The sequence below is a fragment of the Ictalurus punctatus genome, chromosome 15 (genome assembly GCF_001660625.3).
Source record: "Ictalurus punctatus breed USDA103 chromosome 15, Coco_2.0, whole genome shotgun sequence".
NCBI lineage: Eukaryota > Metazoa > Chordata > Actinopteri > Siluriformes > Ictaluridae > Ictalurus > Ictalurus punctatus.
In genome coordinates, this window is record NC_030430.2 from 20,324,874 (window position 1) to 20,350,937 (window position 26,064).

The 26,064-nt window shown below is 37.0% G+C and overlaps 1 protein-coding gene across 1 annotated transcript in view; it reads right to left on the minus strand.

The window, feature by feature from the left end:
- scn8aa (sodium channel, voltage gated, type VIII, alpha subunit a) overlaps positions 1–21,818 on the minus strand; it is a 62,035-nt gene extending 40,217 nt beyond the window's left edge. The window contains exons 1-6 of the mRNA XM_017487569.3: positions 21,360–21,818; positions 18,172–18,503; positions 9,185–9,303; positions 7,255–7,344; positions 6,078–6,206; positions 3,710–3,801 (exon numbers count right to left, since the gene is read on the minus strand). Coding sequence (XP_017343058.1) covers positions 3,710–3,801; positions 6,078–6,206; positions 7,255–7,344; positions 9,185–9,303; positions 18,172–18,447 — 706 coding nt within the window. The 5' untranslated portion in view covers positions 18,448–18,503; positions 21,360–21,818. The remainder of the gene's footprint in view (positions 1–3,709; positions 3,802–6,077; positions 6,207–7,254; positions 7,345–9,184; positions 9,304–18,171; positions 18,504–21,359) is intronic.
- Between the last annotated feature and the right edge of the window lie 4,246 nt (positions 21,819–26,064).

Consider the following 26,064-nt stretch of genomic DNA (forward strand, 5'->3'; position numbering starts at 1 on the left):
CCTTCCAAAAATGCTAAATAAACATCTCCTTAAAGAAAACTTCACAATCTCTATGATTACACGTGTTTTTAAATGCATTTTTGTGTAGCGTCTGCCAAGTCCCTGTGAATTAGCCGTTACTTTGGAAAAGATAACGTATTATAATGAGAACACGGACTGTACTACAGAAAATTACTCAACACTTTCTGACCAATCAGAATCAAGAATTCAAAGGCACTGTGGAATAAGGTTACTTATTACCCTCAGAACACACAGTTAAACCGGTAATGTTGCATAAACACACACTTAAGCTATGTACAGATCCCAGTGTAGTGAAAGTTTCATCACTCTGATCTGTGAGGACCCAAAGAGAGGACTCCCTTTAATAAGTCTGTGACATCCATTCATATTTAAGTAGTGCAGCACAGCAAGGGAGCCATGACAGAGGAAAAGCAGAGCATGCAGGGAGAGGGATCAAAGCGGAGATCACATGCAGGGCATTTAAACCCTAAGGCTGAATGCACACAGTCCAACAGCGACATCTGATGCAGCTCTGTTGGACTTGTAATATCGTTAGAAGTGCAAAGCCCCATACCCCAAACCTCTTTACTACACTGAATCAAAAATGAGCACATTAGCATGGTCAACCTCTGGCCCATAATGGAGAACTGAGCACAAGTTATGAATTTGAATAAAAAATACTTTCTTAAAACTGAAAATATTGCTGTTGCAAGGATTAAGAGTCCTCTAAATGATCCTGCAGCAGAGTAAAGATTGATCTGTGGAAATTATTTATTGCACAGGCCATTATATTATTCTACTTGCTCATGAAGCATAAAAGACACCAGGAGTTGGGTTGTTTTATATATATATATATATATATATATATATATATATATATATATATATATATATATATATATATATATATATATATATATATATATATATATATTTCCTTATTTTAAGATTTTTAAGTGATTTGGTAAGATCCATTTTCTTTTACAGGTTTATTTCATTATTTTAATCAGGTTTCATTGTAAATGTGTGGTGGTCTGGGAAAACCCATCGGAGGTTGCTGTGACCGAATTCTGGCAACAAAAGACAACAAAAAAATCTCGATTTGTTCTACCTATAACATACGCTGACACTTTTTTACGAAACTATAATTGTATATCACTCAAGTGATGGAAATTATTTTCTTTTTCTTTTTAATCTTGTCTAGGTGATCTTCCTTCAAAGATAATATTGTGTAAGGAGTTGGCTCAACAAATGCAACAGGAAAAACAGTAAGGCTGACTAAAGATGTCTAAAACCTCGTTAACTATGTAAGTGTGATTTCCTCACACAGTGAACATTTGTTGATCAGTTACATGCCATCGTGAAACATCGTGAATCAGCCTAACCAAATCAGTTTGTAATCGGATACAGATTGTCAAAATATCCATGATGCTCCTAAGCTGTGATCAGAACACAGTCTTTAAATGCAACTCTTTTGGGATTTTATAATGGAAAGACTTCACTTGTGGTTGAAACTAAAGCAAAATAGAAACATATTTCGGTTCAGGAAACATTTTCAGAACTATATACAGTGAAAAATGTGAATGGTTTTCCCCGGCCACTACACAAATATAAACGATTTAAAACTAGAAATTTTAATTAAAAATAATACATAAAGTTCAGATAAATAAGTCAACCAAGCTCGTTCTGGGCTAATATTATAAAAGCAAGTGTCTTTCGAAGCATCATGCAGCATAAAATATATCCCCAATCTAGGCTTGGCAGTCTTCATAAATAAGAGGTATATTTTTAGGAATTTTACAAAAAATTGCACTGAAATGTAGATAGTGAATAAAACCATAAAACCATGAAAAAAATAATAATAATTTATTACTGATTATAATATCTAGTATGAAATGGTACTTCTGCATTGTATGTTACATTGCTATATTTCTTACATCACACAGGTAAAAACAAAAAAACAAAACAAATTATATCTCTAGTTCCAGTCGCTTAATACTCAGTAAAGGAAATCTGTGCAGCTCTGAGAGTTATGGTTCTTGGGAGTTTATGGGATTGTTCTAGAGTGGTTATGTATTATGATACTGTCCGTGTAGTTCTGTGTACTTAATGTTTGTTATTCATGCTACAGTGCTTCATGCTGAGAGCACTGTTGGATATTTTAACAAGGAGCAGCAAACCATGAAATAGAATTGTTTAAAATGACAATTTGTTTGTAATTGTTTTAATATTCTTTAGGGGTATAAATCATTCTTACACATATGTTTTTTAAGACAAAAATATATATATAATTTCTCTTTAATTTATACCGTATAGCTAAGACGCTAATACTCTCATGAATGCTATAATACTTTTATGATTTTGTGCCTGACTAAAGGAAAGTATTTTTTAAAGTACTTTTTTTTTTTTTTTTAAAGTTAAATGTTATTTTGAAGGGTGTCAATAATTCTGGAGTTGACTTTATGCTGCATCCTCGAGTGAATGCAAAAAAGAAAAAAAGAAAAAAGAAACCACTTAACTTACACCACTTAACTTCACTTAACTCAATTTTTAGCCTTGAGGTGAGTAAACTCAAAAAAGCTGTGCAGCAAGTTCAGTTTTAAGTTAAGTCAAATTTTCTTTTTTACAGTGTACATCAATATAATAACTTCACATTAATTTAATCAATACTCAAGGCTTGACTTGACTAGGAATAGGTGTCGGTATATACTCATATAGTTATAGTACGGTGTACAAGGGGGACCCAAAAGTTCCCGGAATTCGAATTCACTCGGCGTGCGCACCTAAGAGATTTTACACCGTGCTTAGGACAAGTGCTACGGGAAAGCATCAGGAAAAAACATCCAGACAAGTGGTGCACCCAGAACTGGATCTTGCACAACGACAATGCACCTGCACACACTGTGTTGTCAACCATAACCACAAAAAACAATATGGTTATCGCTTCACATCCACTGTATTCACCAAATCTCTCTCCTTGCAACTTCTTTTTGTTCCCAAAATCAAGGAGAGTACTCTGAAATGAATTAAATGAGAAATGCTGTAAGTTTTATAACACTAGGCTTTTTTTTTTCTTTTTTCTTTTTTTTTTTAATAATTCCGGGGTCCCCTCTCATATATATCTACTTACTGTTACATATCTAATTAAAACACTTCTAATGCTACTGGTTTCTCTTCAGTATTTGCACAATTATTCTTCTGATAAATTTGAACATAAAAATACATTTCTTGCATGAGTTGTCCTGCACTTGTTATTTAGTGTATTGATTACTGCTGAGCTGTACTGAACTCAATTGCAACTAACACCATTTTGTGGCAATAAAAGAATTTTGAATCTTGATTTGTTACTGCCTATAAAATCAAATCCTGTTCACTTTAGAGAACCCAACATAAAATAATGAAAATTGTGGTACAGATGTATTGGATTTTCACTGCTGCTCCATGAGCCTCTCGGTGTCAGTGTGTCTCCTCCAGGGCAGATGAGAAAGCAAATGCTATGAGACTCTGACCATAGTGCAATAGTAGACTGCAAAGCCTATCAAAAATGTATAAGTACCATTTTTGATCATTTTGGAGGTAAAAGAAAAAAGAAAGCAAACCAAATAGTCACTTCTAATGTAATCTCTGCTAAAATCATAACAGTGAAATGAAACTTAAAAGGAAACAGAAAAACGCAAAACTCAGCCTCAGTGTTTAAATTGGGCCTCACCTGGAATGACAGAGATAGTTTTCAATGCTCGGAGAACTCTGAACGTTCTCAGCGCAGATACATTCCCCAGGTCCACAAACTCTGTTACATATCTGAAATAAGGGAGGATCACACACAGACACCAATGACCACCACAAACACGGCAAGAACACCAGCACGCCACTGGACCAGGAATTACACCACTCACAGAGCCTGTCCACGCAGAGGGGGAAGAAAAGAAAAGGAAAAGAAATAACACGCACGTACACGCACACACACACGCACACGCACACACACACCTAACACCGACCCGGCCACTCCCGTCCACACACGTTCTTACCTGGGATTACAGAAATAGTTTTCAATGCCCTCAGAACTCTGAACGTGCGCAGAGCTGAGACATTGCCTAGGTTTACAAACTCTGTTATATACCTGCAATAATCAAATCAAAGTTACACAGAGACACGAGGGTTCAGTTCCACAGGTAGACATTACAGTAAGGGCTGATCACTCTTTCTGTATAACCCAGAAAAATCATTCTTTACAATACAATAAATGAAGAAGCGTGAAAGACAGGGATTCTTTTGTGTGAAGCACATATGCCTTTGGTTTACATGAAAGGCAAGCAGAGATTTGGTACTATAATGTGTTTTCTTTTAGTCAAGACCGTTGTTAACTGTGGCGTGTATGCATTTAGGGCCATATTCAGAGTTGAGTTATACACGCTTAACGTATAAAATCAAAATTGTGTGATAAAACAGAGGCGTGTATCAGTTGTTTGCGCAATATCAGCTCAAGCAAGGAGCAGTACAGTCCAGTGCCACTGTCTGACATGATGGGACTATAATAAGTCATGCTAAGATTCATACTGTGGGTTGTAAATACACTAAAACTATGGAAGGCCAATTTTAAATGCATAAATTTGACACTATTCATTCATTATTAGTATTGTCCCTTTAACATACATGAAAAGGTAATATTTCACATGGAGGACATGGGAGGAAACAGCATTCTAATCAGAGGCACTGCTTCACTGATAAAATTATGAGAAAAATGAGCTTTAAGCATAGCACGAGTCAGCTTATCCTTAAACCATGGGTGCGTATTCTTTACAGGAAGCACTGAATTAACCAAAACACAGCCATTATTTTATTCATTTGACAAATCAAAAAAGGGATTTAAAAGCAAGAAAACAGCACAGAGGCATACAGAAAAACGTTCCCCATTTAAATATTTATTTAACTTTTAGACTTAAGATACCAACTCTGAATATGGCCCTGAATCCATGTGTTCATTTTGCTACTTTTATTGTAGCTTTGACAGAAATGAATCAGAATATATTATTATATCTTTTATACTGAAAGGTCTGAACAGCTGTAATTAAATTAAGCCAGAAACAGACGGAAACATTTCCGTAATAAGATTCCTATGATTATAATAATATTTTAATTGAATGGTGGTGTTTCTACATCCATGCAAGCATTTCCCCACCTCATAAATCTAAAATTGACCCTTAAAAAATTACTGATCTGTGGGAAATAAGAGTGTGTCAAAGCAAGGTCCTTGGCTTTCCAATAGCTGTAAGGAAAAGGAACTGTCTTGCTGGAACATTTTAAAGGTCAATATACTGTATGTTGAAACAAACATCTAAGCTCACACAACATACACACCCCACTCATTAAAGATAAAGAAAAAGTATAGAGACTGAACAAAGTGAGGAGTTCAGAGAGAAAACACTGAAGAGGACAGACATATTAAACTACTCAGAATCTCCCATAACTTGTTATAAAGACCGTAACATTTCTCTATAATAATTTATCTGTAATAAATATTAATATGGAATTTCTACCAAAAAAAGCATGATAGAAAAAGGCAACAAACAAAAAAAAACACCTACACTTTTACATGAATTAAAAATTAAGAATATGCTAATTGAATGATCCCAGGCCCCGCCCATACTTGGTTAGTTTGAAGGTCAAGCTTCTAAAAAAAATGGAGGAGTGATAAATTGACAGCAAAGGTTACTTGTTAAGCAGTGATTAGATGGATGGAAGCAAATTAAGTAGGGTTTCGAGTGTCCCCTGTTAATTTAGTGTAATAAGAGTAGATATTTGCTTATTGTAACTTTATAGGCTTTTATATATAAATTCATGTTAATATTTAATACTATCTCAGGATTAGATTCACGACTATTCGTTTCTTATGAAGTTGTGACAATTTTGAATTTCAACCACTGCACTCAAATCAAATGATTGAATCATTAAAACATTTCACAACGCTCAGAGTGACTTTAAGAGGTAAGCAAGTCCAGTCAGTCAAGTCAAGCAGCAAGTTTTGAATGGAACAAATTCATAATAAGCTGAGATAGTGTGTGCTGAAGGATACTTACGCCATTGAGATGACCATGAAGTCCAGCCAGTTCCATGGATCTCTCAGGAATGTGAAGTCATCTATACAGAAGCCGCGGGCGATGATTTTGACAGCTGATTCGAAGGTATAAATTCCTGTGAATGTGTACCTATGTACAAGAGAGTAACAGCAAGGAGCTTATGGACATTAGTAATGATGCTAGTCATGAATTAAAAACCTGATCATGATACGATTAATATGAATAAACTCCTAATTACTCAGTACATGCAAATGAAAGAAATTATTCAAATATGTACTGAAAGGCTTTAAAGCGCATTGTGTGTTTGAGAAGATGAAGAAAAAAACATCTTGTGCCACATTACACTTTTAGGGGAAAAAAAGGGTTCCTCAATGGTTCTCAAAGGACTCACTGGTTAATTAAGGGTTATTAGTCTCACTGGACCATTTCTGATAGGAAAACACGTGTGTTTAGGATTCTACATAGAACCTTTAAATGTTCTACCAGAAGGAATGAAGATTTTCCTCTCACATTTTCTAAGAGAGAGACTAGATTTATGAGCCTGATTCACCCCACTTATCGATCACAAAATGTCTCTCTATTTTAAAAAGGCCTTAAATGTTTATCTTTCCAGATTCTCCTGTGGTATGGAGTAAAATCCATTCCAACTATTCACGGTCCAGTTGTGGACACTATGAATAAAAATCATAAATATTACACATATTGAATATTTACATCTCAACATCTTGACGTCATGTATGGAAGACGTTTAACCAGTGACAGCCGCGCTGATGTTTGCTTTAGTCTTCATAAGAAATTCTGAGAGATCTCAGTTTCTGGGAGTTGGGAATATTAGTCAGGTCTTTCATAATCTGAAAGATTGGTGTTTTATTCTTGGTAAATCTTGTAGTGTAGGAGGACTGAAGGACGATCCAGGACAAAAATATCCATAAAATCTGTAATTTTTTGTGGAGTCTCTCACATTTTCAACATTGGCTAGGATTGTCATGTGGTCCAGACATTATAAGCTACACTGAGGAGCTAATGCATGTGGTTTCATTCTGTTTTCTCAAACATATACAGAAATACACACACTTGGCTGCCTTATTTCTTTGACTATGTGTTAAAATAGCAAGCATTTTACATTGTACTTCCATATTTTATGAAGGTGTTCATGCAGTGTGAACGGAGTACTTACTCTACTTGTTTGGACCATTCTGGAGGATTACTAAACGTCATGAATACACAGTTGGTCAAAATCGTACACATGATGATCATGCTGAATAATGTAGGAAGGAGTTAAGGCAAACTGGAATACGTCAACAGACAGAAACACTGCATGATGTTCAAAACATTTTAGATTTTTAGATATCTACATGCAAAAGCTCTGTAAACTAAAATATTACTTAAATATGTAACTCGTATAATCAGTCATGAAAGAATGACTTTCATCTTAGTCTGGTATTATTTGTCCAGACAGTTTTAATGCTTCTGGTGGTTTGGACTGCTGCCACACCAACCATCGAATAATGCAATATGACCAAAGGCCTTTAGAAGGATTTACACCCAGTGCCCATTCTTAACTTTCTAATTCTGAGATAAATATTGATCAAACTAATAATATTGGAAAAGAGAATGTCCTTACACATAAACTGCTTAGATCTATATTTACTGTGTCATAATTGCATTAAGTGATTAGGATTAAATGTGCAGTATTTCACTCTGTAGTTCACTGTGTCAACCAGCTACAGTTTAAGGAGCTATTTTAGGTAGGACTTAACTAAACTCGCTGCTGAAACTCAGGCTTAATAATTATGTGACAAACTTGACAAGATTTACAATAATGCCACTCAGTGCTAAAGTAACTAAGCAGGGATGGAGAAACGATAAATTCATTAGCTAGCCCACCAGGCGAATTAAAAGCCCCAAAGTGCTTTGGTCCATGTTTTGATTTTATGCTAAAATGTGCTAACTAATGCAATGTATTAGCATGTGGCCAGCTAACTAGCTAGTTAAGTGTATTAACACTAGCTAAGTGAAACAAGTAAATAAATCATTAAACTCTTCTAACAACGTTGCTAATGTGTCATTGCAAGTTGTTGGCCAATGTTTCAGCTATGAGATGTTATGTTCTGTTCTCACATCGCAAGTAAAAGATATTTGCGAAAGACTAGCATTTTATTTTCTAACAATACGCTTAGTTGTGAGGTGACTGTTAGTTATAAAGAGGAGAGTTACGTGACATTTACGTGTATTTTCACAATCCTACGTGACGCTCATTCTGAAAAGATGTCTGTAATCCGTGTACACTAAACGATGGATGACATTTATGGTGCAGCAGGTGGTGGGATTCGAAATGAGTAGTCTGCTTGGTACAACATTGAGGCACATCACAGCACCGTGAAGTGCGTTACGTTTAAATATAACTACATACCAAATAAAAACTTTTATTTTGCTAAAGTCAATAAGGAGTAGGATTTTTTTTCTGGTTGTTGAAGCTACTTGTCTGCCACCAACTATAAATAGAAGCTAAAAGTCCAGACATTGCTTGTCCCAGGTGTTCTGGGGTACTCCACCCCTGCTACGGCACCTTAAAAGCACAGAGTTTTTAAAATGGTTTCCAACTCAATGACTTGGAAACCAACACTAGAATCTGCTCCATCTCTTCCAGGAATTGAGTCATTACATGCACAGTGATCACTCCTGGGAAACTTGCTAATGCAAAACAGGGTTTAACAGATGTACTGGATCTTCTCTGTGCTAAAGTAGATACAGTATGCTTAAGGCAGTGTGAACAAGACATTCCTCACATCTCAAATATTAATGCACAGGAAGTTGTTTTTGAGCTCCATAAAAAAAACACTGTAAAGTGTTGCTGACCTGCCACTGTTGATGTTGTTCTAATGCGAATGCAGTGCCCCAGGGAATGCAGAGACCCAGCTCCTTTCCCACCTGTTATTTTTCTGTGACCATGTAAAAAAAAAAAACTGCATGCATGCACTTAAACAAATACACACATTAGAGGATTTGATGTCTGCATCAGGATGCCTAACCATAATAGGACATGTAGTCGTAATAATCTTGGCATTTCTCCAAACTTCACATGCAAAAGCATATTGAAAGGATATGAATGTATCAAAATTTTAATAGCTATTCGCCTAAGAAGATTAAAAGGACTTATAATGTACAAGGAGGGTGTGGCACTAAAGCGGAAGATTGTTTTCCCTTTGTTTACCACTATAAATGTCTGCAGAGAGAGAGAGAGAGAGAGAGAGACAGACAGACAGACAGAGAGAGAGAAAGATAGAGAGGGAAGGTTAGTTTCATACTGTACTATACAAAGTTTCATAGTATTTCAATCTATTTTACACATTAATTATAACTGCAAAATTATGACACCATAAACATGAATAAATAAGCAATATTTCAACACATAAAGCTTCAGTAAATACATAAATACATTAATACACATTGAAATGGTTAGAAATTGAGTTTATACCAAAAAGACAACAGTGTGTCAGGTTTCACAAACATTTCTTCATGTATGGTAAGAATAATATTAAATAGTTAAATAGCAAAATGTTTTCATTTCCCTTTCTGAATAGGATTTAATATTTTCTAATAACCACCCAGAGCCTTCCACCTCTAGGGCTTTACATAGAACCTTTAAGAGTCCCCCCCCCCCCCCCCCCCCACCCCCCCAATAGGAGAACTGAAGAACCATTAGGAGTTATAGATTTAACATAGTGTACAGATACATGTACAGTATGTTACTGGAATTTGATCATCAGAGCAGAATGAATGAATGAATGAATGTACAGAAGCTTGTTTACTACAAAAAAAATATCACAGAAACACCAGTGACAGTTTTGCATGTCTGTCTGTACGGTTCTGTTTACTATGTTCACCAATAACAAGCACAAATTACTAACACGTCATATTAAACCGAGTGATTCAAAGGTACAAAAAGATGATCTTGTTTACTGGCCAGATGCTTTCTTAAAATGTATTATAGCATAACACTTCGGAAATTGATCGAGGCTGAATACTGAATCATCAAACTGATGTTAGTCATCTAAGCTGGATCACTCTCTCTATGTGAGACTATGTATGTGCATAATACTGTCATTTTGATTCATTTCATTCGTCAGCAAATAAACAGCTAGTGTACACGGCTGGATGTCTATCGTTAATACTTCCACTGATATAATAAAAGGCTGCAAGATGGAAATAAGGTGTGAGCATCCTGATCTTATGTGCTTCAGATGAGTTTGTGCATGTGTGCGTGTGCATTTGGATGAATCACGCCAAATGAAGAGTTCAACAATGTACTTTAAGATATTGCAAGGTGGTCACAATATGTGATACATGGTATTTTGTACAATATCAAAAGCTTCTATTCTTCATCAGTGCAGCCAGTGACCAAAGGTGCAGCTGAAACTGTGCTTCAAGTGCATCAACATCAAAGTCATGTAGTAATCAGTGTAGAAACATTTGATTTCATTAACGTCTACTTCACAGGCGTTGGAATTGGGTTAGAAAAGTTCAGTACAGTAAATATCACTCTGTTAGTGGCAGTAACGTCTGAGGAAGATTGAATCTCTCTCTCTCTCACACACACACACACACACACAAACTGAAAGATTTCATGTGCATTTCTTCTTTATGACACATGAGAGGCTACACAGGTCCTGATTTTTTTATTATTATTATTTTATTTAGAGCAGGAACACAGAGATAGAACAAAAGAGTGAGAACTTAGGAACCTGTGTTCCTAAGTTGAAGAGAGGTGAAAGAAGGAAAAAGACAGAAGAAAGAGAGCAAAAGTGATTAATAAAGAAAGAGGCAGTAATGAGGAATTCTGGATGGACTGGAAAGTAGGTTTGGTCGAAATCAGCTGAAATATAGACTGAGCTAAAACATTCTCTAAATACAAAGTACATTGTGTTGTGTAAGATCTAAATGTAAAAATAAATTAGAACTGCCATTATAAGATAAAAAGGGATGATCAATGAAGAGGTCAAAGTTATGGGCATGTCTTTTATTGCTATTAAGGAGAAATGTATTATTTGTGAAAAGGAATTATTCTTGCTAGTGAGGACTAAATGTTTAAAACACCTAATATAAGACAAAACAGTCCGAGACGTCTAGGTTTCTGTCAAAGTGAGGGTTTTTTTTTTAATGATTTTTAGGAAGAAAAACTTAAACCATGCAACTGAAAGGCGTATATTTAGAGGCCAAATAATAATAACCTGTTTTATAGGCTAGTTTATGTCAGATTAGGCTTGTGGTCATCCATGGACATCTCTGATAAGTCAGTGCTCACTGGATCTGGATTTTAAACTCACTTACTGTCAAATGGCATTTTACAAACCTAGCCAAAAAAAAAAAAACAATGTAGAGAATTAACAAACTGAAACAGAATGTTTCTACCATATAAAGTAAACAAATGAAGTTATCGATTATGTAATACGTTACTCAATTATGTAATATGTTCCATATCTGATTCTTAATATAGGACACTGGGAGAATTTCTATTGTGTTTTTTTTTTTTTTTTTTTTTTTTTTTTTTTTTTTTTTTTTGCTGTTAGAAATCTTAAATTAAACAGTAAAAACTGTGAGGGAGACATCAAGAGGCTGAGCGAGAAAAGGAATGGTGGAGGAAAAAAAACAAGAGTGAGCCTTACAGGCGGAAAGAGAGCAGAGTCAGAGCGACAAAATGAATAAAATCAAATTACAGAAGCGTAGCGGAGCAGATAAACAACACTGGAAGATGTATTAGACTGGTGAGAGATACCGAGTCAGAGAGAGAGAGAGAGTGATGGGGAAGAGAGGTGGAAAGGGAGGAGGGTCAAGAGGATAAAAACAGCTCATGCACTTAAGTCATTAAGCCGGGCTGCGGCACCTACTTCATACATCAATAGACAAGACGCCTTGTGTAATATACAGCACCACCTACATGCAGAGCAAACGCCTCCTCCTTATGTGCTACGAGCAGATTTAAAATGCATTCCAAAATCTGCAGTCGAACAGACTTCAAGGTTATCTTATCTAAATCTGAAGCTTTCACTTTTACTCTAGAATTCCTAATGTTTCAACCATTTCTCAGATAAATCTAACTGATACCATGATATTCTTCAGTACAAACGTTCACACAAAGCTTGATGAACATTTACACTTAACATCCTGTACATTTTAATCAGTACTCTCAATACTGTTCATCTTTCCTCCATAATGCCCAAGTACTGTTATAGTGTAGTTCAATACCAGCGTCCTGAAAACAAACAAACAAACAAACAAACAAAAAAAGAAACGAATGACCTGATGTCACCAAAGGCCATTTACCATCTTGGTAAAGTGGAAACGTGATGTCTTCTAGTAGGATATGTCTCAAGATCAACATTTTTTTTATAGTTCTGGGAACAACATTTTTTTTGATTAATCAATGCAACCTGATACCATCATCTTAAAAAATTGTTGTTGATTTTCTTTAAAATGGTTTCCAGATGCACCAGTTGGCTCCAGAATAGAAACATCATTTCATTTTAGAAACTTAGGCAAAAAAAAAAAAAAAAATTCATGAAAATATTGAAAAACTACTATTTAATGTTTAAACCTCTAATTATGTAAGGAATGGAACACAATCAACAGTGATTATTTTCCTATAACAGCACATCCTGAAATGTTTTATTCCTCTTATACCACAGCAATCTGTCAATCAATTATTAAATTATGATCATAATTATTCAACCATTCATTACATTACTTCCAGTTATCATTTACAGCTATAGACAGCGTGTAATGCTTGTCCTTGTGCTACTGAGAACCTGCAAATCACAAAGTCCTCACAAACACCACAAAGACGCTCCCATTTCAGAAAACCTGAAGGACAAGCTTTTTAACTATGACTGTCAATAATATTTGTTGTTCTTTGTTAAAGGACAACATGTTTTATATTACGTGGAGAGTCCACGTAATAACTATAGAAACAGCTTACTACTTGCCTTGCACCCTAACACTACTGTCAGGGAAAATTAATCACCACCTTCTGATCAATTCGAGATTTCAACAGCATTATGCTATAATTTAAAAAAAGGGGGAAAAAAGTAAGCTGTACCACTTTCATCATTCATTTCAAGAAAAACTCTATGTGTAGCTATCTAGTTGGCCGAGCTAACATCAGCTAGATTTTTTTTTTACAATTAACAATATTACTTAATAACTATGCAATAAATTACTGAGCCACACAATATCTTTGGAATGAGTCAGAGGCACACCCTGGCAGTGACTGGTTTAAAAAAATAAAGTTGTTCCTGGGACAACATGAGCATTTTAATCCAAAAACATGTCTAAATGAGTTCTACTTGAAAGCTTGCCTAATAGTAACGATATTTAGGGTCTACATAGAATCCTTAAGGGTTCTCCCAGAGGGACATGCTGACGAAAAGTTAAACTTTTTTCTGAAAGTGCAGGGTTTGAATGCGTCATCAGCACTGGGTGGAGCTGAGCTCGTCTGTGTAGAACATTTCAAGAACAAGGGGAGGGTTGCATCATTGAAACACTTTCCGGCACTTTTGACCACCCGTGTCTGCCTTCTACATCGGTGCAGATTGGTGAGGGGAGAGAGAACATACAGAGAAATGTGGAGATAGAATTTACTAAAAGAAAGTGAAAAACAATGCCTGTAGCAATAGAAATCAAGGGGAATGTAATAAAATATAAATCAAAATTAGGAGTATGAAATGAGACTTCCTGAAACAAAGGATGATGGCATGAAAATGACTACATGCCGGAAACGCTGGAATTCTCTAACTAATTTCCAGAGCAGGACAGGTGCAGCGAAGTCCTGTCCAGCTTTAAAGTGCTGTGTCATCGGAGACAGAGAAGTGGCGCATTCGGCAGAGCCTGAGCCAAACCCAAAGATAAAATATGTTCTGTGTTATCCCCTCCCTCAATCCATCCGCCTCGACACCACAACCCCCAGAAAACTGGCAACCCACGTCTCCATGAGCGCTCAGCACGACAGCAGTGTGGTCTCGAACTGGGGTTAGATCAGCTGCTCCTGCAACCAGCCAGCCTCCAGGCCTAATTGTTGCTGACAGTGTAATGGGCCTGACTTGTCTCTAAGAGGCTCTAAAAGCTGCTGGCCACAACTCCAGCACTGCAATCACTGTGAAAAGAGCAGGCTGAAAAGAGCAGGGAGTCGTGTTTCACAATGGCGCACTGAGCCTGCTGCATGGTAAACAAAACACAATGCAAGCCTACTACTGCGACGACAATAGAAACATATCAGGTAATAAATGAGGATCAGGCCCAGATCATATCGCTACACTGTGCTTCGGTTTTGAATCCCTGGCCTGTATATGAAATGAGATGAAAATCACTGCCACAAATTTATCAGGTTCTCAAATATTTTCAGGTTTTAGCATTGCGGCTCATTCCAGGCACAGACATTCCAGGCAATTGGGACAAAACCTCTACCAGTGATTTTGTTGTGTGTTTTTTTTTTTTTTCCCGAACATGTTTCAGCAAAGGATTTCACCAGGAGATGGCAATCACCTTCTTGTGCAGTAGGCAGAGCAGTTGCATAACAGGAAGCATGCACACCATGAGAGTGGGATAAAGAGAGTGAGATAGAAAGAGGGAGAGTGTGGGCGAGAGACACCGACAGAGAGTGAGGGAAAGAGAGAGATACACACATAACATTAACACACAGCTCTATGCATTATTTAGGATAGGTCGACATGGCAGATATACTGAGGCTTCACTGGGTGCACTTAGCAACAAGCCATAGCTCTCTTAAGAACAAGAAGACAGGACAGCACCACACACCTGGGAAAACTATCTACCCAGAGGATGCAAAACTGTCACTAGAGATATAAACTCAGCAACAAAAGAAACGTCCTCTCGCATTCAACTGCTTTTAGTTCCAGCAGATTTAACACGTGTAAATATTTGCAATAACATGAAAAAATTCAACAACTGAGACATAAACTGAACGAGTTTCACAGACATTTGACGAACAGAAATGGAATAATGAGTCCCTGAACAAAGGGGAGTCAATATTAAAAGTAACAGTGCATCTCATCCTCATGGACTGCACCAGATGTGTCAGTTCTTGCTGTGAGATGTTACTCCACTCTTCCACCGAGGCATTTGCAAGTTCTCGATCACGTCTTGGGGTAGACATGGTTACATGTCATTTTCCACTGCAAGAACGATCAGCTGTCCTTCCTGTCTCCCTGTAGCACTGTCTTAGGCGTCTTACATTACAAACATTGCAGTTTATTGCTCTGGACACATCTGCACTCCTCACGCCTCCCTGCAGTAGCCCTGTGGCATGTTCACGCAGGTGAGCAGGAACCCTAGACATCTTTGTTCTGGTGTTTTTCAGAGTCAGTAGAAAGGTCTCTTTAGTGCCCTATGTTATTGTAACTGTGACCTTAATCTCCTGCCGCCTGTAAACTGTTAGTGTCTTAAGGATTGTTCCACAGGTGCATGTGCTATAATTGTTTATGGTTCATTGAACAAGCATGAAAAGCATCGTTTAAACCCTTTCTGATAAAGATCTGTAAAGCTTATTTAGATTTAATAAAATTATCTTTAAAATACAATCTCCTGAAAAAGGGACGTTTCTTTTTTTTTGCCAAGTTTAGTATGAATCCAGAGCTGTAAAACCTCGAGATATTGAACAGCACTGCACACAGAAAGATGTGCTACGTGATCAACAGCTTAATTCAAATAAATCTCTTGTTGTTTCATCGAGGCTACATTCCACTAAATGAGTAATGACCAAAACAGAGTCCCAAAATGTGTGTGCGTGTGTGTGTGTGTGTGTGTGTGTGTGTTAATGGCTGCATCCTGTTATCATATAGCTAGCGTGTCAGATTTCTATTACAATTTATTCAAACAAGAAAAGATAAATATGGTGGGACAGTATATGTAGGCAGATAAGTTGTTTAAAAAAAGCCTTGCGCTAGGATATTTAGTAGTTCGTTAAAGCATAGCGTGATGCTAATATGTCAGTTAGCAGTTTCATAAATCAGTACACTGATGTAACAGAGGCCACAGAGACACTAAACAAATATAACCTCTAGCTGTATGTTTCAGGAAACAGTCTGATTTCAAAGAGAAAAATCATCATAATCATGTGCTCAGTACTAGCACAGCATAGGGACACTAGCAGAAATTAGCTTTGCCATAGCAGTAGCAGTCAGGCAAACAAAAGCTACTTATACAGTAAATGATTTTATTACTATTAATAAAAGATTTAGCCACCTCTTACTGCATCTTGAGCTGTGACTTGGAATGTGAATTTGAACATTCCAAGGGAATATCTAACATCTGATCGTAACAAAGATGCTACCGTAAGAAAGAAAATAAAGTTATGTTTTAGATGTTAATATTACAAGATTTGTAAAAGTAGAGTAGTTTAATAACTTCGCTGCATTTGGCGTTGCTCTTTTACACTGGTACAGCATCAAATTGCTTCTCATCCACATGAAATTATCCGGGACATTTTGGAGGGATGTAGCAAAGTAATTTATGTTTTGGCATTTCAAAATTATATATATATATATATATATATATATATATATATATATATATATATATATATAATTGTTTTCAAAATGGTTGCATCTAGAACTCAAAATGTCTTTACAGGTTGTATGTAAAGCCCAGCAACAACATTTTTACATTACCATTTTTAATGAATTAATAAAATACACCAGAATACACTATATGGCTAGAGGTTTGTGGACACCTGACCATCACACCCATATGTGGTTCTTCCCCAAACTGTTAAAGTTGGAAGCACACAATTGTATCGAATGTCACTGTATGCTGTAGAATTACAATGTCCCTTCACTTGAACTAAACACCCCAAACATGTTCCAGCATGACAAAACACCTGTGTACAAAGCGAGCTCCATGAAGACACGGCTTGCCAAGTTTGGAGTAGAAGAACTCGAGTGGCCTGAACAGAGCCCTGACCTCACCCCCACTGAACACCTTTAGGATGAACTGTAATGCAATCTGCACCCCAGGCCTCCTCACCTGACATCAGTGCCTAAATTAACACAAATCCCCACAGCAATGCTCCAAAATCTACTCTAAAGCCTTCCCAGAAGTGTGGAGGTTATTATAACAGCAAAGTTGGACTAAATCTGTAATGGGATGTTCAACAAGCACATATGGCTGTGATATTCAGGTGTCCAGAAACTTTTGACCATATTGTGTATATAATGAGTTGTTATTTACACGTTTAAAAAGCCTTTAATTACCAAAACCAAGTAAATTTATTCTCTATAAAAGATATGTATTTTACTAAATAAAGATGTTTTATACTCCATAAAAGGTTTTACTTTATAAATATTATACTCTATAAAGATGTGTTTTACTATACAGAGCTATCGATTTTACACTATGAAAATATATATTTATTCTAAAGAAATATACATTTTGCTCAATGAAGAAAAGGATTTTATTCTATACATGTGTGTATTTTACTCTCTAGATATATATTTTGTCCTCCATAAAGATGTATTTTACACTACAGAGATATGAACTGTGGTCTATAGAGATTATTATTTTACACTATAGAGATATGGATTTTACACTGCACATATACAGATTTTACTGTATAGAGATATGGATTTTACACTACAGATATGCATTTATAGTTATTTGGATCTTACGTTTTAGATTTATGCATTTTACACTATAGAGATATGTACTTTATTCTATACAGATATGTTTAGGAAAATGGATTTTACATTATAAAGATATGTATTTTACACTATAGACTTATGTATATGTTTGAAATTGTACATAACTTTATTATTAATATAATACTTGTTATAAACAGTAGATTTTTTGAAAATTTTTCAGTAACCAAAATGCTACATGACACATTTCACAAATGCTGAGCTGCATTTTCTATTTCAAAGATGTATGACTCCTGTCTAACAAGGTCAGGCTGACCGTTAGACAACCAAAGTGAACAGAAAATGAAACTACAGCTTACAGTTGTCCAGCCTGCACTGCTGAGTGAAATTAAGAGCCTACAGAATAAAAGAGTAAAATCCACAAGCTGGGAATCTCGATCACTCACTTTCTTATTCATGTAGAAAGGGTCGAGGTCCTCCAGTGGTGTCGCCACCATTCCAGAAGGGATGTCCCCGTAGATGAAGGGCAGGTTTTTGCCTGCTTCCAGGTCACTGTTGTGCTTGGGCTTGTTCTCGTCATCATCATCGCGATAACTGCTGTCTGGCTTGGGTGGAGGCTTGGCTTTTTCCTCAGCGATGCGCTTCTCAATGTTAGCCAGAGACTCCAAGGTAAAATATCTGAAGCTGTCAGGTCCTGGCGGTGCTAGAAGGTGGGCAGCCATGTTTTCATCCTGCAGCGACTGCTTCTTTAGTTAGGGACCATCCAGAGCAGTGAGCTCTGGGACAGAGGACAGAGAAGATGGTTAACCCAAATCAGATTGTTTCAATCCATGTTATTTGAAATAAAATGCAAAATATGGATCTGAGTAGAATTAACAGGCTTGACATTGAAGGTATTATGTAACTCAGAAGGAAGAGCAGAGCACTATTTTGCATTAATGATGAAAAAGGATCTGCATTTATCTTTTATATATCCAAGTGAGTGCCAGTGAGATAAATAAGGGACTCGTGTAATCAAAATCAACGTGTGGACATTTGAAGATTACCAAAGCGTGTAGATAGACATCACACTTGCATTAACACAGCTCCCATTAGACTAAAAATAACAGACTACAGTTTAAAAAAAACACACTGTAGCTCCATTTAGAGCGACTTAAAAAGGACAAAGCACTAGCTCATATCTGACTCATGCCTTTTTTTAATAAATGGGTGTTCAAAAACAAACTCGGTTATGAAGCCCTGCAGGTGCAACAACTGTATTCATGAGCATTAAGCTACATTCTGATACACTGACTATTATCTCTATTTTCTAAGATTACTAGAAATTTCATAGATGATAAATATATAGCCAGGTTTTAAATGTATATACCTTTGTCCTAATAATAAGCATCAATAATCCATGGAGATGTGAAGGGGACATTGCTTACTTCACTGGGCCAGTGGAATGGTATTGAAGGAGGGGCTGGCAAAGCTTTTTTAAAGCAAGCCATCTTCTATGTGATGCATTTATTGCTAAATCATAAATCAACAAGCTCTGGTCAGGCATTTATTGCTAAATCATAAATCAACAAGCTCTGGTCAGCTAGGTATTTTCAGGCATTTACAAGCTAGAAACTTAACCAGACCAACCAGGACATCACCACTGATTACTGACTGTAATCACTGAGCAAACAGACAGTACCAAAAACTTTTTTAATAATGGGATTGAAGTAATGATACGGTAAACATAGTGGACTTTAACCTATATAGTATAGAAATACATGGTATATAGTTGTATATATATATATATATATATATGTATGCATGTATGTATATATGTATAAATGTATGTATGTATATACAACATTTTAAAGCACAATGTCCTGTCAGCTGTCTATCTCCTGTAGGTATCAAATATCAGTGACTGCTTTCACTGTATGTAAATATTTGGTCAAAAGTCCCAGAAAAACATTAGTCCGATTGTTTGCTGACCATATGTAATGCACTTGCTGTTTTGTTTTGTTTTTTTAACTGAAAGCATGTTCCTTATTCCAAGTTATTTTTATAGTTATACTGGTTATATTGTTATATTTTATATTTATATTGCTTATAAGTTATATAGCCAATCCAATATTTAAACTAAATGGGGAACAGACACAATGATCAACAATCATCTAAACATGAGAAGGCAGTGGTGATGGTGAATCTGAATTAATAAGCAAGCAATTCAATTGAACATAATCTGAACCTCTTATACTGCTAATGAGCACATATTAAAGGCTACGACCCCTTAGAACAGCACTGCTCATGCGTCTATAATACTGTAATATATGATGGGTAGCCCTAGGCCTATAAGTTAAATGGCATGACATCATTTTGTAAAGTAGGAAAAGAATGTTAATATACTGTAAGACCAAGATAAGTTCAAACTTGCTCAAGATGATGCATATAACAATGAATAACGGTATTCATATAATCCTATATGGGTAATAAAAGAGAGAATAGGAATAGAAAGGGATAGAATCGAAATGGATAGATAAACAGAATTGAAATAGAATAGATAGAATAGAAATATTCTTTATAGGTTTAAAAACGTCTGATTCAAGAGTAGGGCAAGCATTTAGGCTTAATTTTGTTTTGTTTTTAAACAAGATCAGCATCTTCAATAAGTAGAACAGAGGACACCACAATGTACTGTTTGTTAATTAACACTTAAGCCTGCAATATGCAAATAAGGCCTCCAGTCAAGCACTAAATGGTTTATTGAGTGCCGTAAGCATCCGGACTAATCTCAGAGTCCAGATGGATGAATGAATCTGAGAGGGATGGATGGATGAATCACAGAATTTATAGCCTATACTGTTTGATCCAACATATGCTAATTATTCTGGGTGAAACTAAAATTGCAGGTCATTCTTTAATCATGGCACATCACGTGGCTCAGCAGTGTGTTTCAGCTTAAGTCCAACGCACATGTCGATTATAGTAGGTATGTAGAAATATAATTGTGATGATTATAGGCCTACTACTGATGATTATAGGCCTACTACTGATGATTATAGGCCTACTGCTGAATAATATAGCGCATCTGAAATAAAATATGCGCCATGTATTAGCGACATATTTGGAGCCGACATAAAGGTATAGAGAGCTGTGATTGGCGGAAGGGAGCTGTCTATTCAGCACCACTCACTAACGCAGACATCGTGACGCTGTCCAGGAAATTTTATCCACTTCATAAATGCAGTCTACCTTTTTTTTTTTTTTTTTTTTTTGGTTAAACGTTAATGCATGATATGACGTCAGTTTGATAACTCTGTCGTCATCTGTGTGCAGATCAGCGCGTGCATTTCGTGCGACACCCGTCCGAACCCAAATCCAAATCTTTGACAGCACAGCTTAATTAAGGAGTAAATGTTATAGCATAACAAGGCTTTCTTTTACCAGTGCAATCCGACAGAGACGCTGTAAATGCTGAAGGTGCATTACTCATGCATTCCCATGCGTCTGATTAACTACAGAGAGCTGTGGATTGTATAAATCCCCCCCTTAACATCAGCCAAACAAGTGTTTCTGTCCATCCCACTGAAGCTGCAGGTTCATCCGAATCAAAATCGCCCTCGATGCGCAATCACATCCCCAACACTCTTCTTACCTTGCTTTCACCGAAACGCCCGCATATCTGCTGGTCTGCTTAGTTAAGCACCATTACCGAGGAGCTCATCTCGGACACACGTCCTCTACATGGTCAGGAGATTGAAAATGTGCATCCATATATAGGATTTCATCACTGATTGTCTTCAGGAGGAAATGATAATTTTAAAAAAAGAATCAAACCCAGAATGCTGCAGTAGGGCGGTTTTTGTCTCGGCGGAGCCTGGTGGTTTTTTTTTTTTTTTTTTTTTTTTTGTCGTGTAAAAAGATAATGCTGGAAAAACGCGGCGTCTTGGTTGATGTAAGGCACGAGGAGGAGGAGGGGGGGGGAGAAGACGATCCTGCACTGAAGGAGAAGTGGACGACGATAGATGTAAGGGAGGTTATTTGTTGAGACGGGAAAACGCTGCTGCCTACCACACCCGCTCCGTCCGCCCCTCACCGACTACACTGCAGCCAGGGACGCACCGATACACCGAGTGCCAATCGTTATCTCGATATTTCACCTGTACACAAGCGACAGCTCAGGAAACTATCGGAAATCCGTTTATTGTTTAGTCTGAGCATTCGTTCTGTCTGCGTGATTGGGTGTTTTAATAGGCTAAAAACACAGCACTCCGATCTTTAGCTGCTGTTCCAACAAATCGGCACAATATTCCATTCCAAGGTATCACTAGGCCTATTTGTATATCTTTCATTCTTATTTGTTTCTAAAAAAATATATATATATCCATCACTAGGCTTAGCACATTTGGTATTTAAGGTTTCGATATTTTGTGCAGCCCGTGCAATAGCCCCCCCCCCCCCCCCCCCCCCCCCCCCCATTTATATCAAAGTAAAATACAAATGTATCCAAATAAGTACAATCTGTGTGTATCAGCGCCATCCAATGGCAGGATTTTCCCACTTTTGCAGGCTACGAGTCACCTAACTGCTTATGTAATACACAAAATAATATCAAATTGGCTATCCTATGCATGCATGCATAGCCTATTTAAACTGAAATATGCAAGCTCTTAGGCTGCTGAAATAATGCCACTAGTGCATGCATGCTTAATGCAAATCTAGACACCAAATGCGACATAGGATACAAAGATCATTAAGACATATATATATATATATATATATATATATATATATATATATATATATATATATATATATATATATATATATATATATTTATATATATATATAAAGTCCTAGTGATGCTGTGAAGACATGCACAAGGCGCGCGTAACATACAATAACACCATGCGACATGTTGGCTAGGGTAGATGAAGGAGATAAATAGGTGTGAAGAATAAATCTAAACAGCGCACTTACTTGTTAAACATTAACAGCTATCCTAAAACGCATGGCAGGACTGCGGATGTCGGAAATACTGAAGAGAAACGGTGTTCTCCGCCATATTGCTGCTCCTTTCCCACCTTCCCTCCCAGTGTGCGTGTATTTACTCTGCACTGATACCGCCTGAGCTCATCCCAAAACACGAAGCTCCTCACTGATTACTCAGAGAGCACTCCTTCACCCGAAATAGCCTAATATGGGCTCACATTCAAAATGTTCTTTATTCGGTATATAAAATAGTCCCGGAGACAAGAAGCTGCGTATTGAAGTATGTGAATCTTGAATGAATGAACGAACGAATGAATGAATGAATATGATTCACAGCACCAACAGGAATCGGTCCAAATGACTCACAAGAAATTTCCAGCAGGATTCTGGAAAGATCATAAATACAGTACCTAGGACAAAAATGTTCTTTAGCAACAGAGTTTGGAGTAAATGTTGACAGCAAGAGTAGACAACTAATGTTTAATATTTACCTAAGCTATAAATATTTTTATTGGAATCAAAACAATAAAAATGATTTGTTATAATGGTCAAAACAGTGCCAAGGATGTCAAAGTGGGGTCCAGGAACCTCCCAGGGTGTGTGAAGAAGAGCCACGGGGGTATACTTTTTTATGGTGGAAATCACAACCCACCATTCTCGATGTTATTATGCCTGAAAATAATTGGAGTCAACGGGAATTTAAGTTCAGAAATTAAAACTCCGATAATATTTTATACAGTTACATTGCATGCCGATAAAAAAAAAAATAGGGAACTCGAGGCAACAGGTGGGGGACACCCTGGACAGGGTGCCAACCCATAGCAGGGCACAATCACACATATGTTCCTACACAATTTGGAAATGCCAATCAGGCTACAGCGCATGTTTTTGGATTGGGGGAGGAAAATGGAGCATCCAGAGAAAACCATGGGGAAAGCATGCATACGTCATGCACATAGGGTGGAGGTGGGATTTAAACCCCCAACCCCAGATCTTTGAGGCAAATGTGATAACCACTAAGCCACCGTGCCCCCACTTAAAGGGGTCTCTGAGTGCAAAAAGTTTAAGAACCCCTGCTCTAGAGAACTTGGATGAGAAGGTTACTGATTTTAGCGTATATTACTTGCATTGTTCAGTCTTTTGTAATAACAAAATATGTTTTTTATATATTCATTCATCTTCAGTAAGCACTTTATCCTGGTCAGAGTTGTTTAGTCTATCCCTGGAGAATTTGGATGGGATGTCAGTCCATCACATGACCCCACACACCCCCACACTCACACTCCCTAGGAAAAATTTCTACCAACATGTTTTTGGGAGATGGGAGGAAACCAGAGAACCCAGGGGAAACCCACACAGTCACAGTGAGGACATGCAAAATTCCACCTCTACCTCGAAGTCTACCTCAAGCTCAGGATTGAACCCTGAACACCACCTGCTGCACCCCTGTGCTACCCAAGATACCTATATAGTGATCACACTTAATAAGTGATATATTCTCCACTTTGACCTGAAGTATATGTTAAATGTCTGCTTCTTGTGATATAAGTGTCTCATTTTGCAGTGTCATTGTGTAAATTCATAGTATAGTGTTCTTTATAGTATGTGAAGCTCTTCACTGCCACCAAATATTCTAAACATTTACAACAAGCCTCTGGTATCTGCAGTACAATCAGACTGATTATCATGGGTTCACCTGCTGTGCTGCAGGGACACATTAAGACTGGAGCTGGATGCTGAGCTGCACTCTGAGTCAAAGCAAGACAGGGCTGTCTGGCAGCAAGCTGTGGGAAATATTATTAGTCACTAAGACGATGATGAAAAAAATCACGACAATGACTTGGCACTCCTGCACCTCCACTATCCGCCGTCTGCTCGATTCAGCCTGTGTGCACACTTCGAATGACATTGAGGAGAGGACGCTCACCTTCAGCTCATGCTAGCTCAGGGATACAGTACCATGTCTGAAAGTTTGTACTTCAAACTCAAACTCAAGGCTCTAAATATAGCAGATATACTTCTTGTAGGAGTCCTCACATAGAGCTCTCATTACAAAGTCAACTCTTAATCTGGCTAGTGATGAAACACATGCTTCCTCCACTAATGCATTTGGAAATACAGTATGTTTTCTATAACCCCATTTGGATATAACATTTACACACATCAAGGTTTGCTCTGATTTATAAAGGCTAAAAACAGAAATGTAAACTGGATTATTATTATTATTATTATTATTATTATTATTATTATTATTATTATTAAGGGATTACTCCCTGTAACGTCCTTGCCCCAGTCCTGTCCTCCTTGACTTCTCTTTCGCTCTTAAACAATAAAAAGATCAAAGATGAACATACTTCTATCAAGTTTTGCGATGGTTGCTCAATGCTATTTGTGCGAAATGCCCGCTGAAAGCTGATTGGCTGAACACAGCCATACTTCTGAAGTAATCTAATGAAGATTAAAACTCCTGTTACAGATTAGCAGAATGATGCAGCACACCAAATTACAACTCAATCAGACTTTTAGTTACTGTGAAAGAGCTATTTGGACTTAACCCCATCCCCTATCAATGACCATGCCGTAACTTTTGCAGACATCCTCAGAAAATTGTACCGAACACGGCTGCAGGCGGCAATTTTGTATCATACGAGCAAAAGAATCAAGCTAAAAAAAGAAACTGGTGGAATTGTAGTGCTTTTCCCGACTCTTTTGCAATATTAACCCTGTCAAACGACTGCAAAGAGCTGATAGGACGATGGCAGCAACAATTTTAATTAATTAGGTCATCATCAAAAATCCACTTACACATTAGCAGATAAATACACCATACCGAACTTCAGCTCAGTTGGACTATGGTCCCTTAGAAGCAGATATCTGTTATCAGTTATCTATTATAGTTTCATGTGAATCCATGCAAACAATCACGATTTACAGATGTTTACATAAATTAGTTTCCCCTCATTAGAACTGACTGATGTGTGGTGGGCATAGTATTTAGAAATGTCAACGGTTTTGATAATTATATAGTTTCACACTCTCCCAAGTAGACTGACAGAAGTTTGTGAAGAAAGGCACAAAATACTAGGACTAGCCATTTATTGTTTGTTTTGGGGAATTGTAGCAGTTGGAGGAGTATTTATTATTATGTTTGGGGAATTAAACAGTGTGTAGTGTATTGATTTTTGGCGTTGGGTCATTGGTTTTGAGGTTTGGGGCATAAACAGTGAGGTGCATATTTGTATTGATGTTTGCGGGATTTAGAATTGAGATGGTATTGTTTTGGTGTCATTAACACAGGGGTTTTTTATTTTTTATTTTTAGGGTATGTGCTTTCAGGTATGGGGTATTTTGTACTGTGCGGATCATTT